Source organism: Musca autumnalis, unplaced genomic scaffold (assembly GCF_047663935.1).
Source record: "Musca autumnalis isolate F117 unplaced genomic scaffold, ASM4766393v1 scaffold_3, whole genome shotgun sequence".
NCBI lineage: Eukaryota > Metazoa > Arthropoda > Insecta > Diptera > Muscidae > Musca > Musca autumnalis.
Window position 1 is genome coordinate 18,299,321 of NW_027411866.1, and position 18,210 is coordinate 18,317,530.

General features: G+C 38.0%; 3 protein-coding genes across 4 annotated transcripts in view; 1 reads left to right on the forward strand and 2 right to left on the reverse strand.

Moving 5' to 3' along the window:
• The window catches only part of LOC141399597 (uncharacterized), a 416,271-nt gene that overhangs the window by 110,107 nt on the left and 287,954 nt on the right, over positions 1-18,210 (reverse strand). The gene's annotated exons all lie outside the window — the stretch shown is intronic.
• The window catches only part of LOC141399598 (inositol-trisphosphate 3-kinase A-like), a 143,778-nt gene that overhangs the window by 99,061 nt on the left and 26,507 nt on the right, over positions 1-18,210 (reverse strand). The gene's annotated exons all lie outside the window — the stretch shown is intronic.
• LOC141399599 (uncharacterized) lies at positions 8,636-9,486 on the forward strand. Its single transcript, XM_073978650.1, has 3 exons — positions 8,636-8,894; positions 8,966-9,133; positions 9,199-9,486. The coding sequence occupies exons 1-3, from the start codon at positions 8,646-8,648 to the stop codon at positions 9,364-9,366; spliced, it is 585 nt and encodes a 194-aa protein (XP_073834751.1). The 5' UTR covers positions 8,636-8,645; the 3' UTR covers positions 9,367-9,486.

An 18,210-nucleotide genomic window follows, 5' to 3' on the forward strand; every position in this document is an offset into this window, starting at 1 on the left:
TAGATCGTCTTAGAATTTTATCCTGATGAAGAATATATATACTTTATATGGTCGCCAATGATTAGTTCGATGTGTTACAAACGGAATGACAAACTTAATATGCCCTCCATACTATGGTGGAGGGTATAAAAACTTAAACAAATGTCAAAGTCGGCCTACCAGGCCATCTGAAGGCAGCAACCATATTGTTTTACGCGCTCAAAGTTTTTAAAGAGAGAGACATTCAGCGCCATTTTGGTTTAGAGAGAAGTGAACTTTTTACTACTTCTTGATGTACGGGAACGCTTTGTGGTAAAAAATGTGTAAAAGTGATAAAAATTGTAAAAACTTTTAGTTCTGGAACACAACTATATTTAGAAAAAACTATTATAGCTTCAGAAATAAGTGAAATTTTAGAACCAGTAATTTTCACTCCTCCCATTCGGATATTCTTCATTCAATTGTGCCCACATTACTTCAGCATTAATCTGCCACTACTACTCTAATGTTTATTGGTGTAGGCTAACAGTGTACATAATATACGTTACCATAGGTATATCGATATGTTCTTTGTGAAAATACTATAATCTCTTAGTATACATCGGTACAGCAAATATTTGAATAATTAAGCCCTCTAAAATGATAAGAGAATGTCAACTAATTGAACAATACAACTGGTGTTAATGGGCACAAGACAGAGTTGCCGTCACAAAGGGTAATTTTGGCTTTTAGGTATTTTGGTCCGTTAAATTAAATTCCCATCGTAAAAAAATATTTTTTTTTAATATGAAAAATATTTAACAAAAAAAAATAAGAATATTTATCAAAAATATAGAAAATATTTTTTAAGAAATATATAATATAAAAATGTATTTTGTTAAAAATAATAAAAAAAACTACCTATTGAAAAATATATGTGCAAAAACAACGTCTTGAAAAATATTTTGTTTAAAAAAGGATAATATAAAAAATATGAAAAAAGGATGATAAACCGTTTTAAGAAAAAGTAAGCAAAATATATATTTTTAAATGGAAAATATATTTTTTTAAACCATGCTTTCAAAAATATATTTATAAAATATGTCTTGAAAATTTAAATGATAAATATTAAAGAATATAATGAAAAATGTTTACAGCTGCAAAAAAAACATGGTAGTTAGCAGTACCAGATTTAATCATCACGATATTCATAAGGGCACCTGGCTGTCTCCAGATCAGAAAACAAGAAATCAAATTGATCATGTTGTGATAGATGGAAGACATTCATCGAGCGTGTTGGATGTACGATCATTCCGAGGCGCAAACATTGATTCGGACCACTACCTTGTTGCAGCAAAGGTACGCACGCGCTTAAACGTAGCAAACAAAGTACGAACAGACACAACACGAAAGTTAGACATCGGTAAGCTGCAATCACAAGAGATAGCCACAGCATATTCCACTCAACTAGCTCATCATCCCGATAACATATCAGCGCAATGGCAAAGCATTGCCCACTCCATGCAAACAGCCGCAAAATCCATACTTGGATACCAGAGACCTCCACCAAGGAATCCATGGTATGATCAGGAGTGTCGTGCTGCCACCGGCATATAGGGCTACTTTACAATCCGTAGCAACACGTAGCGCTCGAGAGAGATACAGGGAGAAAAGGAGAGAGGAGAAACGTCTTTTCCACAGGAAAAAGAGAGAGATGGAAAAGCGGGAGTGTGAACAAATCGAGATGTACAGGAGACAGAATGAAGTCCGTAAATTCTATCAAAGAGTCAAGCATCAAACTGATGACTTTGGTACAGGCACATCCTCCTGTAGAGACCAGCAAGGTAATTTGGTAACTGATACAGATAGTGTACTCAGGATATGGAAAGAACATTTTTCAAAACTGTTGGTATCCAATAGCAGCGAAGACGACGAAGATACCACAGTCACAATCCCAGAAGATGGTATTGAATGTATACCGCCCAGCCAAGATGAGGTAAAGACAGCAAAAAATCGGCTGAAGAATAATAAGGCAGCTGTTCAAAACCGGAGGCGACACGCTGATAAGGTGTATTCATCAGCTAGTTAGCACCACCTGGCAGGAATAACGAGTATCCGACGATTGGAACCTGAGTATCCTGTGCCCCGTCCACAAGAAGGGAGATAAGACTGTATGCTCTAACTATAGGGGCATAAGTCTACTCCCTATTGCCTACCAGATCGTGTCAGGGATATTGTGCGAACGACTAAAGCCTTTGGTCAACGAGATAATGGCCCATACCAATGCGGCTTTAGACCTGGCAAGTCCACCATTGACCAGATATTTACCCTGCTGCAAATCCTGGAGAAGACCCAAGAGATGCAGATCGACACCTAACACCTTTTTGTCGATTATAAAGCAGCCTTCGACTGCCCGCTGCGTTCAAAGGTATTCCAAGCCATGTCTGAATTTGGTATACCCGCAAAGCTCATCGGGCTTTGTAAAATGACTTTGACTGACACGAGGTCCTCAGTTAAAATAGGAAAGAACCTCTCCGAAGAGTTTGGTACCAAAAGAGGTTTCATACAAGGAGACAGTCTTTCGTGTGATCTCTTCAACATCCTGCTGGAAAAGGTTGTACGAGAGGCAAACGTCGAAAGAAATGGCACAATCTACACCAATAGCCACATGTTACTTGCTTATGCTGATGATATAGACATCATGGGACGACCAGTAAAATAAATAACTGATACCTTTATGAAGGTCGAAGGAGAATCAGCTAAAGTGGGTCTGGCGGTAAAAGGTGAGAAGACCAAGCTGATGGTGTCGACGCGCAATGCATCCATTGCGCTCGGACCGACTGTAGAAGTTGGTTCCTATAATATTGAGGTAGTAAAAGACTTCGTCTACCTCGGCACCTCCGTAAACACAACAAACGACATCAGTTGTGAAATAAGAAGAAGAATTGTATTGGCCAACAGTTGCTACTATGGTCTAAGTGAGCAATTTAAAAACAAAGCCACATCTCGTCAAACAAAAATAACGCTCTACAAAACCCTGATACTACCCGTGCTGATGTATGGCTCCGAAGCTTGGGTACTTGCGCAAGTAGATATGGCAGTGCTTGGTGTGTTTGAGAGAAAAATTCTTCAAAAGATCTACGGACCAATCTGCGTTGACGGCGAATATCGACGTCGCATGAACCACGAGCTGTATCTGCTATACAACGACATCAATATTGTTAAACGTATCGAGATGCAGCGATTGCGTTGGCTAGGCCATATCATAAGAATGAGCGATGATGAACCCGCTAAAAAAGGGTACAAATACGGACCGCTTGGCGGTGCACGCAGAATTGGCAGGCCAAGGAATAGATGGCGCAAACAAGTGGATGATTAGATGAAGAGGCGCGGTATTCCAGAGTGCGAAGCAACAAATAGAGAGGAATGGAGATCATTTCTTAGTTCGGCCTATGGAACAAATGTTCTGTAATGGGCCAGCTAAGTAAGTAAGTTCAGCGGTTCTTGAGTTATAAGCGTAGTAACTAACTTCATTTCCTTTTATATATAGATTTTGATAAATTAATGAATATCAGTGCACGGTGCTCTTGAATCAATTTTAAATGGAAGGTGCCTACACCTGGGAAGTTTTTGCGGATTCTGAAACTACATAGATGAGAAAAATCAAAAAACTAAAAAAATCGCCGGAGCGCTTTTTAAATAAATTGCGATTCATGTTGACATTTTTAAGGGTTGTTTAGGTTTTTGCGATTTTGCTTGGAAACCGAAAGGCCTATCAAAATAGGAATAAAGAAAATGTTGTAGCTATCAAACAACTCTACAAAATTGACCTTAATGATATTTTCGTAGGTTTTGCAACTTTTGAGATATAGAAGTTGAAATTGGGACAATTCAAATTCAATTAAATTCTGTATCGTCTCCTTATAAAACAATGTCATGACTGCAATTTCCCAACTTAAACATATATTTCTAAAACAATGGTACAACCTAGGAAAAATTACATAAGCCAGTCTTGTAGAGAATTTTCACATCTATAAGATTTTCTCAAGTCCCATGCCGATAGGAGTTGCCGTATTCAAGCAAAATCGCGAAACCCTAACAAAAAAACCTAAAAATGTAAACTGAGCTTCTTTATCTCAAAAATGGTACAGCCTGAGAATAAATCGTAAACGTCAGCCCTGTAGAGAATTTTCACAGCTACAACATTTTCTTTAGCTCCATTTCGATTGGACTTGCGGTTTCCAAGCAAAATCGTGAAAACCTAAAAAACACCTAAAAATGTGAATTTTGACCGCGATTTATTTAAAAATCCCTACAGCGATTTTTTCTTGTTTTTAGATTTTTCTCATCTATGAACATTGCTGTTTCAGAATTCAAAAAAACTTCCCTTGTGTAAGCGGTTTTCGTTAAAAGTTAGTTAAGCCGCACCCTTCATGATATTGTTTTATAAGGGGGGCGATACAGTCAGTGCATCGTCCCAAATTGAACTTCAATATCTCAAAAGTGGTAAAAGCTACGAAAAAACCGTAAAGGCCAATCTTGTAGAGAATTTTCATAGCTACAACATTTTTTTCAGTCTCATTTTGATAGGACTTGCCGTTTCTAAGCAAAACCGTGAAAACCTAAACAACCCCTAAAAATATCAACTTAAATCGCGATTTATTTAAAAAGCGCTCCGGCGATTTTTTTAGTTTTTTGATTTTTCTCTTCTATGAACATTGTAGTTTCAGAATCCGCAAAAACTTCCCAGGTGTACGCACCTTCCATTTAAATTTGATTCAAGAGCATCGTGAGTGTTCTTTGAACACGAAACGATTGGGGACACGGCAAGGTTATGACGTTTTGCACTTTGCGACCAACATTTTGCATATAAATATGTACTTACTTACTTAGCTGGCCCATTACAGAACATTTGTTCTATAGGCCGAACTATTTGTTGCTTCGCAAGTACCCAGGCTTCGGAGCCATACATCAGCACGGGTAGTATCAGTGTTTTGTAGAGCGTTATTTTTGTTTGACGAGATGTGGCTTTGTTTTTAAACTGCTTACTTAAACCAAAGTAGCATCTGTTGGCCAATACAATTCTTCTTTTTATTTCACAACTGATGTCGTTTGCTGTGTTTACGGAGGTGCCGAGGTAGACGAAGTCTTTTACTACCTCAATATTATAGGAACCAACATCCACAGTCGGTCCGAGCTCAATGGATGCATTGCGCGTCGACACCATCAACTTGGTCTTCTCACCGTTTACCGCCAGACCCACTTTACCAGATTCTCCTTCTACCTTTATAAAGGTATTAGTTACTTCTTTTACTGATCGGCCCATGATGTCTATATCATCAGCATAAGCAAGTAACATGTGACTATTGGTGTAGATTGTGCCACTTCTTTTGACATTTGCCTCTCGTATAACCTTTTCTAGCAGGATGTTGAAGAGGTCACACGAAAGGCTGTCTCCTTGTCTGAAACCTCTTTTGGTACCAAACTCTTCGGAGAGGTTCTTTCCTATTTTAACTGAGGACCTCGTGTCAGTTAAAGTCATTTTACAAAGCCGGATGAGCTTTGCGGGGATACCAAATTCAGACATGGCTTGGAATACCTTTGAATGCAGCGGGCTGTCGAAGGCTGCTTTATAATCAACAAAAATGTGGTAGGTGTCGATCTGCATCTCTTGGGTCTTCTCCAGGATTTGCCGCAAGGTAAATATCTGGTCAATGGTGGACTTGCCAGGTCTAAAGCCGCATTGGTATGGTCCAATTATCTTGTAGGCAATAGGGAGTAGACTTATGCCCCTATAGTTAGAGCATACAGTCTTATCTCCCTTCTTGTGGACGGGGACAGGATACTCAGGTTCCAATCGTCGGGTACTCGTTCTTCCTGCCAGATGGTGCTAACTAGCTGATGAATACACCTTATCAGCGTGTCGCCTCCGGTTTTGAACAACTCGGCTGGTAAGCCATCGGCCCCTGCTGCCTTATTATTCTTCAGCCGATTTATTGCTGTATTTACCTCATCTTGGCTGGGCGGTATACATTCAATACCATCTTCTGGGATTGGGACTGTGGTATCTTCGTCGTCTTCGCTGCTATTGGATACCAACAGTTTTGAAAAATGTTCTTTCCATATCCTGAGTACACTATCTGTATCAGTTACCAAATTACCTTGCTGGTCTCTACAGGAGGATGTGCCTGTACCAAAGCCATCAGTTTGATGCTTGACTCTTTGATAGAATTTTCGGACTTCATTCTGGCTCCTGTACATCTCGATTTTTTCACACTCCCGCTTTTCCATCTCTCTTTTTCCTGCGGAAAATACGTTTCTCCTCTCTCCTTTTCTCCCTGTATCTCTCTCGTGCGCTACGCGTTGCTACGGATTGTAAAGTAGCCCTATATGCCGAATTTTTCTCTTCGGTGGCAGCACGACACTCCTCATCATACCATGGATTCCTTGGTGGAGGTCTCTGGTATCCAAGTATGGATTTTGCGGCTGTTTGCATGGAGTGGGCAATGCTTTGCCATTGCGCTGATATGTTATCGGGATGAGGAGTGTTTTGATTAAGCAATTGGGCTAGTTGAGTGGAATATGCTGTGGCTATCTGTTGTGATTGCAGCTTACCGATGTCTAACTTTCGTGTTGTGTCTGTTCGTACTTTGTTTGCTACGTTTAAGCGGGTGCGTACCTTTGCTGCAACAAGGTAGTGGTCCGAATCAATGTTTGCGCCTCGCAACGATCGTACATCCAACACGCTAGATGAATGTCTTCCATCTATCACAACATGATCAATTTGGTTTCTTGTTTTCTGATCTGGAGACAGCCAGGTGCCATTATGAATATCGAGATGATTAAATCCGGTACTGCTAACTACCATGTTTTTTGCAGCTGCAAAGTCTATCAGCCTCATACCATTGTCAGATGTTTCACTGTGGAGACTGAAATTCCCGACTGTTGGACCAAAGATATTCTCCTTTCCAATTTTGGCATTAAAATCGCCTAGAATGATTTTAATGCCATGGGCAGGGCAGCGGTCATATGTTTCTTCTAAGCGCTCGTAAAATATATCTTTGGTCTGTTCGTCCTTTTCTTCAGTGGGAGCATGAGCTCAAATAAAGCTAATGTTGAAGAATTTAGCTTTTATTCGAATTGCAGCAAGTCTTTCATTCACTGGGGTGAAGCTGGATACCAGATGTTTTAGTCTCCGATTAACTACGAATCCACAACCAAACTCATGCTTTACGTCATGGCAGCTATAATACAGTGCGTCACCTTTAGGTGTTGTTGTAACGCCTTTCCCATTCCATCGTAATTCCTGTATGGCAGTAATGTCGGCCTTGTACTTTTCAAGTACATCTGCCAATGCGTAAACTGCACCTTCTCTATAAAGAGTGCGAACATTCCAGGTGCAGATTCGCAGATCATGGTCCTTAAAACGTTTGCGGGGTTCGTCAACTTTAGAGGGGTTTGTTTTTCTTTTCTTTCGTTTTTTCATGGTAGGCTGTTTTTTCTAGGGGAGGGTTACTAACCCGACGCCCAAACCCAAGTTTTAAACGTTCTTATGGGTGAACGCGCGGCACATGTTAGCTCACTACCTTTAACGGGTGTTAAAGGCAGTTCCCCAGGTGACACCACGGGGAGGTCAGTGTCCACTTGGGATGAAAGAGGGACCAAGATAAATCCTGGGCTTTGCCATGTTAAAACCGGTCAGGACCGTTGCTTGGTATCTTCCATCCCCTACGTCACCCAAATATAAATATGTAAAATATTTTATTTTGATTTTCGGACCTCGTTAAAGGACATTTTGTTTTACTTATTCCGTTTCTAAAAATTTAATTTTTTTCAATGCCTCGGGAAACAGAAACCATTCTTTTCGCAAAATTCAACCGTATATACATATATCTAAGGTTGTTTGGATGCATTTTGATCAAACCGATCTGTCGAACCAAACCCCAGGGAAAATGTGTGAAAGACATTTGACCTTCAAGGTTTTGACCTTAGGGGTGCAGTTTGATGGATTTTATGTGTTTTTTGTTCTCTAAGGCAAGAATTACAACTTTGTCTTCGGGAGTAAAATAAAATTCTTAGCAGTTTAGAAGAGACTTAGACTAACAAAATTATTCCATTTGACATCAAGGCCTCAAATCTTTGGCGGCCCATAACTGCGAACGGGCAAGTGATAGGGAAAAATGTCGACATACGTGTCATCTTATCTTTGATTTTCCATCGATCTTCTGTATCAGAATATAAAACACAACATACAGTGATATTAGTGACACGTTGTAAAACAAATACTTATTAAATTGTCAGATATGTTCTTCGTTTACAATATCCGGCAAATTGAATTATGTAATTACTTAGTTAATTAGAGTGTTGACAACATTATTCCTCTGGGCTTGGTTAAATGTTACACTGCAATACAAATTTCATTCCGAAAGGTGTATTGAAATAAGTTCCAGAGTGTGGATCAATTATTCGCATGCCTGTCTTGCACTCAGAAGTTTATGAATTCAAACTTCTGACATGTATTTTAGCTGTAGTTCCCTGAGCAGTTAAGATCTCACAAAAGTTATTTGCAATAGCAGAGAACTCTCCACCCTCTTCTTGAAGTTTGTAGCCCTGTGTGTACTGTACATATTTATACTACTATCACAATCCAATGATATTGATACTTACTTTAAAAATTGCCCATCAAAATGGTGTTTCGAAAAGTTTTGAACGTATTTTGTCTAATTTATATTATCCCTTTAAATCACGCTAGACTTTATCAATTCTTTTTCGCAAATGAAAATTTGTTTGACAAATGTTCCGACATTCCGGGAAATAATGGCATTCATGATATGTTCGATTTAACCGAATTCAACATAGAATATTCGGATGGAAATATTTATTTATCGGGTAACGCGACCAATGTTTGGGATGTGCAACCAGAGGATCGTATTGAAGTGAGTAGACCACCTTTCTGCCAAAAAATCTAAGTTCAATAAGATTAAATGTTTTTGCCGACGACGACTAGTTACGCTGTGAAGTTTTTAAATACGAACGTGGCAGTTGGCAGCCAACCGTCTACAACCTGTTATCGAACGATTTTTGTCGAGATCAATACAAAGAAGGTTTAATGTGGTATCAGGCTTGGACGCAATACATACCAACCGAAGAACGGTTATGTGTTAATCATAGGGGAGTAAGTATTGGAGGATTTTAAAGATCTTTGGAGAATACAATAACTTTTGTTTTTGTGTGTTTCAGCTGACATATCATTACATTCCGTATTCGATGAACTTAATAAATGATGCTCCACTTATGCCTGAGGGCCGCCATAAACTTGTAATCACTTTTACGGCTTATGAAAATGGCATTGCTAAGCGACCAAATTCAATATGTTTCCAATTTGTTGGCGAATTTTTAAAGATATAAAAAGTACAAAATGAAGAAGGAGGAATTTATTAATAATTCATTTACAAATGTGGAAGTTTAAATAAAATTATTTATAGGACAAACAGAGCCTTTAACCATGGACAATAAATAAAAATTTCGTGCGGAATTTTTCCCAATTTCGCAATTTTTCATTTCTATATTTATGTCCAAAAAGAAAATATTTTTGTAAATTCGACGTGAATATTCCATAATTAAGTGATTATATGGGTTTTCAAAGTTTTTGAAAGATTTTCACTTTTTTTTAAATATTTAACGTGCGGAAATTTCCGAGGGAAATATTCATGATTGCCCTGAATATTTTTCCAGGTCAAAGAAACCTTTAAACTCTGAATTGAAGATTATATCTTTTCTACGACTAGATAAGTTCCTTACAAGGATTTGCAGATCCTTACACCGAAGATGTCTGGAACATTATTTCTCTGGGCTTGGTTAAATGTTACACTGCAATACAAATTTCATTCCGAAAGGTGTATTGAAATAAGTTGCAGAAAGTGGAGCAGTTATTAGTATTACCGTCGTAATCTCTAAAGGTCATGAATTCGAGATTTTGACATGAGAACATCAAGTAAATCTGGGATCATAAATTTCAACACAATTGTCTAAAACTTAATATTAACATTATCTTCGCCCTAACAGGCAAAATTAAAGAAAACAAGTAAAAAGTCGTTAAGTTCGGCCTGGCCGAACTTTTTATACCCTCCACCATAAAATAGTCTTAATTAAAATGGAATAATTAGGGTCCTTTCACAAATGTTGGGGCAGAGATAATTCCTTTTGGAAATCAAAGCCCTTGGTGTGTGTATATCAAAAACCCCGAAGGACAGATGCGCCGTGAGTCGAACTTCCGCGTTATGGCGTGATGAAGTTTTTGCAAGAGACCCTGTAAGCCATCATGAATTCGCATTATATCTTTGTTTGTTGTTTTTTGTAGAGCACTTAAGCAAGTGATGGCCCACAGGGTCTCTAACAAAAATTTCATCATGCCATAACGCGGAAGTTCGACTCACTGCGAATCTGTCCTTCGGGGTTCATAATATACTCACCAAGGCCTTTCTTCCCAAGAGGAATTTTCCGTGCCCCAGACTTTCACCTCCATTTGCACAGTGTTATCTAATCTAATCTAAAAAAATGTGTTCAGCTAGGTGAAAGGTACCACTTACGGGGCTATATCAAAGAGTCAACCTACCTTTAAATTTTTTGGCGAAACAGTTTTATAGCTGCAGGGAACTTCAAGAGTCAAATTGAAGGTAGTTTCATCAAAAAAATGTATACCCTCAAAAATGGACCCATGTTGACGAATTTTAGTGAAGAAACTTCGTGGCCCTTAAAAATTCCCGACAATCGGGAGGTACAGTTATATGGGGGGATATACCAAAACATGGACCTATATTGACGATTATTTTTGAAAAGACAAAATTGTAGCTAAAAATCCCAAAATACCTATCATTACAGCTAGTTCGGTTAAAAATTGCAGCTAAAATTCTCAATATACGGAAAATCGGGAGATACCGTTATATGGGGGCTATACCAAAACATGGACCTATGTTGACGATGTTTAGTTGGAGGTGTTTTATGACCACTGAGAACTTCAAATGTCAAATTACAGCTATTTCGGTTAAAAACTTTAGCTAAAATTCTCAAAATACCGAAAATCGGGAGGTACCGTTATATCGGGGCTATACCAAAACATGGACCAATGTTGACGATGTTTTGTGGAGATGTTTCATGACCACTGAGAACCTCAAATGGCAAATTACAGCTAGTTCGGTTAAAAATTGTAGCTAAAATTCTCAAAATACCGAAAATCGGGAGGTGCCGATATATGGGGGCTATACCAAAACATGGACCTATGTTGACGATGTTTCGTGGAGATGTTTCATGACAACTGAGAACCTCAAATGTCAAATTACAGCTAGTTCGGTTACAAATTGTGGCTAAAATTCTCAAAATACCGCAAACCGGGAGGTACCGTTATATGGGGGCTATACCAAAACATGGACCTATGTTGACGATGTTTTGTAGAGATATTTCATGACCACTGAGAACCTCAAATGTCAAATTACAGCTAGTTCGGTTAAAAATTGTAGCTAAAATTTTCAAAATACCGAAAATCGGGAGGTACCGATAAATTGGGGCTATACCAAAACATGGAACTATGTTTACGATGTTTCGTGGAGATGTTTCATGACCACTGAGAACCTCAAATGTCAAACTGCAGATAGTTCGGTTAAAAATTGTGGCTAAAATTCTCAAAATACCGAAAATCGGGAGGTACCGTTATATGGGGACTATACCAAAACATGGACCTATGTCCATATCCTTTGGGATATAAGTTTGTGGATCACTAGGAACCCTAAGTGCCAAATTATAGCTAATTCGGTCTGCAAATGTGGCAAAGAACGTCAAAATACCTCAAATCCGGAGGTACCGTTATATGGGGGCTATACCAAAGAGTGGACCGATATAGCCCATCTTCGAACTTGACCTGCCTATGGGAAAAAGACCCTCGGGTGCACAATTTCAGCACTCTATCTCAATTATTGCGGACGCTAGAGTGATTACAACAGACGGACAGACGGACGAACATGGCTATATCGTCTTAGAATGTTATCCTGATCAAGAATATATATACTTTATAGGGTCGCAAATGATTAGTTCGATGTGTTACAAACGGAATGACAAACTTAATATACCCTCCATACTATGGTGGAGGGTATAAAAACAAGTAAAAAAGTATCAGTCGTCTTTGCCGACAGATATGTACCCTCAGCCTGTGTGGATTGAAATACTTTTTCCCAAAAAAAAAAACTTATGTATTTAGGGGGGTTTTCAAAATGTTAGCCGTATGCACCGACAAAAGTATAGATAGGATTAAAGCCCAAAAATTTGCGGGGATATCGATAGATAAGGCTTTTTTTATCACACTAGCAAAAAAAAATATAATATAGCTATATTCGGTTCGAACCCTCCAGCCACTACATATGGTGCCATAGGGGTTTTTTTACAACTTTCGGGCTGTTTTCCAAGAAGTATGGACATGCCCCTGAAAAAACTTACACTGTCGTAATTGAGGCAACGAATGCATGTTGCTTCAACAAAAATCAAAGTTATTCGAGAGCAGGTCTTAAAGTGAATTTATCCAAAATTTTGTGTGGGAGGTACCAGAAGGAGTGGACAAATATAGTCCATATTCGAACCTGATCTATATCTGGTAGATATTTTAGGATGTATTAAGCATGGACCAAATCGGTCACTCCCTCAAGAGTTAACGTGTGCGCAATTTTTCCGAACATTTTTGAACTTTTGTGGGGGAGGTACCTGAAGGAGTGGACCGATATGACTTATCTTTGAACTTAAACTAAGTTTGGACAAAATATTTCGAAAGCCAAATTTTGGACCAAATCGGTTCATCCGTTCGAGAGTTATCGTGCGCACCAGCCAGCCAGACAGACAGACGGACGGACATTGCTAAATCAACTCCAAATTGTCTGAAACGGATATCGTACAAACATACTTGGGGTCTAAAACCATTACTTCGATGAGGCACATTTTTGGTCGTATCAAAGTGTAAATACCCTCTTTAGCCTAAAGACTGACGGTATAAAGAACAGGTTTTGAATAATATTTACTAAAAAAACAAGTAAAAAGTCGTTAAGTTCGGCCGGGCCGAACTTTTTATACGCTTCACCATAAAATAGTCTTAATTAAAATGGAAAATTAGTGTCCTTGCACAATTTTAGGTGGAAAAAATTTCGACCATGGATAGATACTTCAATTGCCTAATTATCTAATATAATCTAAAAAATGTGTTCAGCTAGGTGATAGGTACCACCTACGGGGCTATATCAAAGAGTCAACCTATCTTTCTAATTTTTGGTGGAAAAGTTTTATAACTGCAGGAAACCTCAAAAATCAAATTGAGGATAGTTCCATCAAACAAGGTAGACCCTCAACATACGGAAATTCGGGAGGTACCGTCATATAGGAGCTATACGAAAACATGGAACTATGATGACGAATTTTATTGAAGAAGTTGAGTGACCACTGAAAATTCAAATGTCAAAATACACCTAGTTCTATTAAAAATTGTAGCTAAAGCCCTCAAAATACCGAAAATTTAAAGGTACCGTTATATGGGAGCTATACCAAAACATGGGCCTATGTTGACGATTTTTACCACAGAGAACCTCAAATGTCAAATTACAGCCAGTTCGGTTAAAAATTGTAGCTAAACCCCTCAACATACCGAAAGTCGAGAGGTACCGTTATATAGGAGCTATGCCAAAACATGGACCTATGTTGATGATTTTTAGTTTCGTGACCACTGAAAATTCAAATGTCAAATTACAGCTAGTTCAGTAAAAATTTTAGCTAAAACCCTCATAATACCGAAAATTGGGAGCTACCGTTATATGATGTGGAGAAGTTTCGTGGCCACTGAGAACCTCAAATATTAAATTACAGCTAGTTCGGTTAAAAATGTTAGCTAAAATACTCAAAATACCGAAAATCGGGAGGTACCGTTATACGGGGGCTATACGAAAACATGGACCTCTGTTAACGATTTTTGGTGGAGAAGTTTCGTGATAATTGAAAACTTTTAATGTCAAATTGCAGTTAGTTCGGTCAAAAACTGTAGCTAAAATTCTCAAAATGCCGAAGATCGGGGGGTACGGTTATATGGGGGCTATACCAAAACATGGACCTATGTTGACGATGTTTGGTGGAGATGTTTCATAACCACTGAGAACCTCAAATGGCAAATTACAGCTAGATCGGTTAAAAATTGTAGTTAAAATTCTCAAAATACCGAAAATCGGGAGGTACCGATATATGGGGGCTATACCAAAACATGGACCTATGTTGACGATGTTTCGTGGAGATATTTCATGACCACTGCGAACCTCAAATGGCAAATTACAGCTAGTTCGGTTAAAAATTGTAGCTAAAATTCTCAAAATACCAAAAATCGGGAGGTACCGATATATGGGGGCTATACCAAAACAAGGACCTATGTTGACGATGTTTCGTCGAGGTATTTTTGGCTCGACTCCGACTCCAGACGAGTTTTTTTCACGACTCCGGCTCCGACTCCGACTCCGGGTCGACTCCGAGAGTGAATTCCTATACCACTAAAAATTAATAAAATGTGGACAAATTTTTTACGCTTTCAAAATATGTGAAAATGAAGGGGTAATACAAATCATAAGGACTACATGTAATAAAAATTATAAGCAAAAAGGACATGGAAGGAACTGAGCTAGAAGGACAGCATATTCGACAGAAAGGTTCCTCATTCCATTTAACTGAAAACATGTAATCAAAAAATGATGAAACAATATCTCCAAACAGAGATATAAAGCTATTTGCTCAATAACTGATGGGGGTGCCACCGTGGTGCAATGGTATGCACACCCGCCTTGCACGCAGAAGGTCGGGGGTTCGATTCCCCGACCAAGCAACATCAAACATTTTCAACGGTGGCAAAATACCCCTCAGTAATGTTGGCGACATTTCCTGAGTATTTCAGCCTTGAAAAACTTCTCCACAAGTGGTGTCTTAAGACACGCCGTTCGGACTCGGCGATAAACAGTAGGTCCCATATCATTGAGCTAAATATGAATCGGGGTGCACTCATTGATATGAGAGAAGTCTCCCTTGTCCCGTATGGGATGTTGTGGAACAATGTTTTTTTTTTGTTTTTTGATGGGGGTCAATCAACTAATTTATTATGTCATCACTCAGAAATTTCAGCTATGGGATCCTTTGGGGTTCTCAATTAGGGCTTTTATTCGGAAAAAGGAATTTTTCCTCCCCCAGATCTTAACTTCCATTTTGTGTCACAGGGTATTCACTAAGATTTCCCATAGATACCCAATGTCTTTAAAAGAAGACAAGGATGACTTCTCATAAAAAAAGATGAGAATACCAATAGACCTTTGTGAGAAAACCAGTAAGACTTCTGACGAAAGATGTTAAAAGTCCAATTTTAATTCGATTGTCATAGAACTTTACTTTTGTTTGCAACAATGTAAAGAATCAATTGGATCAACAAAATTGGCTACACTTCAGAGGATAGTAAATATCCTGTGAATTGTCTTTTAACTTAGCATAATATATAATTTGCATATATATGTTCTTATACCTTTCTTTTAAAATAAATAATGATTTTTAAAAAATGTTCATATTCCAAATTTAATGTTATATTTCTATAACGCGGAAAAAATTTTGCCCGGAGTCGGAGTCGAGATATTTTTTTCGACTCCGACTCCGACTCCAGCAAAATTGCTCGACTCCGACTCGTAGACTCCGACTCCGACTCCGAAACCCTGGTTTATACCGCGCTTATTGTGCTAGGCTAAGAAGTTTCCGAACTGCCCTCGTAGTACCATTTAGTACTTTTCGTACACATAAGTACGAATTTCCAAAACCACCCCCATTTCTCAATCCGACAGTTCAACAGTAATCTTAATTCCAAATTTCAGGATTCCAGCTCTATCCGATCACCCAAATCTAAATTGTTCCCAATTTAGTAACATTTAGTACTGTCCGTATCCATAGTTACGAATTTCCAAAACTACCTCAATCATACACTCCAACAGTAATCCTAATTCCAAATTTTAGGATTCTAGCTCCACTCGTTCCCCCAAATCCCAACTGTACCAAATTTAGTACCATTTAGTACTTTTCGTACACATAAGTATGATTTTCCAAAACCACCCCCATATCTCAATCCTACACTTCAACAGTAACTCTAATTCCAAATGTCTGATTTTACAGCTTTATCTATTCAACCAAATCCTAATTGTACCAAATTTATTACTTTTTGTACACATGAGTACGCATTTCCAAAACCACCTCCTTATATCAACCCTACTTCTAAATCTTGATTTTCGTTCCAAATTTCAAGCTTTTAGCTTGTACATTTGAGTACTTTTCGTACACTTATAGTTCGAGTTTCTAAAAACCGTTTGCTACATCTATCCTTCATTCTATCAGTGACTCTCATTCCAAATTTCTAGCTCTACCGGTTCGCCAAATACAAATTGTACCATATTTAGTATATTTTAGTACTTTTCGTACCGTTCTAGTTGGAATTTTCAAAAACCCAGCCTTATCTGAACCCTTTGGACCAAGAGTGACCCTCACCCAAAATTTCAAGATTCTAGCTTTAGCCGTTTATCCTGGGCGTTGATTATCAGTCAGTCAGTCATCATTACTGAACTCATTTATATGTATAGATTATGCCGTGTTTTTTAAAAATATACTTAAAAATGCCCATAATATTTCCATTACAAAATAACAGGAGTTATGTGTCTGCTTAAAGTTTGGCAACTCTCAATAGGTGTGCGTGTGCATGACAGTGTTACCTCTTGTTAAGTCACAAAGCATACGCAGTGACGTCAAACGCCATTTAAAAATGCCAATTTCACACTTTCTCATCTTTATTAATTGCTTTAACAGTGGGATATGCCTGATAGTTATAAAAGAACTATAAACAAGTCGAAATACGCACACACACACAATTATTTTCGCAACAAACACCCAACAGCGTTGGAGGCAATGATGACAACCTATTGTAGAACACTTTTTATTCAATTTATTTAATTAAACTTTAAATAACCAAAAAAATGGGCGCCCAAAAATGTTTTTGGGAACATGGTAACTAATAAAATCAATTGAAGAAATTTACAACAACAATTATAAAATATTGTTGTACCTACAGTGGAGAAGTAGCGGCAGTCATCCTAATAAGAGACCTCAAAAACTAAAGAAAAAATCCAAAGGCAATTATTATCAACGAAGCAAAGACACCCAAAGAAAACAAGGCAACAAATTAACAATTTTAATTTTCCATAAGCAAATCACCATGTAATGAGCCATAATTTACATTTATTACTCTTCTCTGCATGGGTAATAATCTCCATCAATCAGCGTTATCTTAATAAGGTGTCAATTCGGTAACAACAGATGCATGCAGTCAGGCTGGCAGACGGACGTATACGGCATAAAGGAACCGGAACAGATGTTGATTTAATAAATGTGACTGTTTTTCATTTATAATTTTTGTTTGGTAATTTCCATAATTAAAAAAAAAAACGAAAATAATAATCAATAAATAACAAAATTGATTTGTTACTTTATAAGCGCCATCTAGTGGGGAATAGTGACAATAGATTAATAACAGTTTACATTAAAGCTTTGTTTGATGAACAAAAAGCTTTGCTTACATGGCATATGCAGCAATGTTATGTAAGAAAATAACAGAGAAAATGTAAACAACGTAATGGGAAAATCTGAAAAACTGAAAAACTCTTGTCATTTTAGAGATTAGAAGAAAAACGCACCACAAAAACGTGGATTTTTAAGAACATTTTCCTAGCAGCATCTACCCCCAAACAGTGGAGTTTTAAAGAATTTTTTGCAAGGCCTAGCCCAACACAAAGCGTGGATTTTTTAAAGAATTTTTTGCAAGGCCTAGCCCAACACAAAGCGTGGATTTTTTAAAGAATTTTTTGCAAGGCCTAGCCCAACACAAAGCGTGGATTTTTTAAAGAATTTTTTGCAAGGCCTAGCCCAACACAAAGTGTGGATTTTTTAAAGAATTTTTTGCAAGGCCTAGCCCAACACAAAGCGTGGATTTTTTAAAGAATTTTTTGCAAGGCCTAGCCCAACACAAAGCGTGGATTTTTTAAAGAATTTTTTGCAAGGCCTAGCCCAACACAAAGCGTGGATTTTTTAAAGAATTTTTTGCAAGGCCTAGCCCAACACAAAGCGTGGATTTTTTAAAGAATTTTTTGCAAGGCCTAGCCCAACACAAAG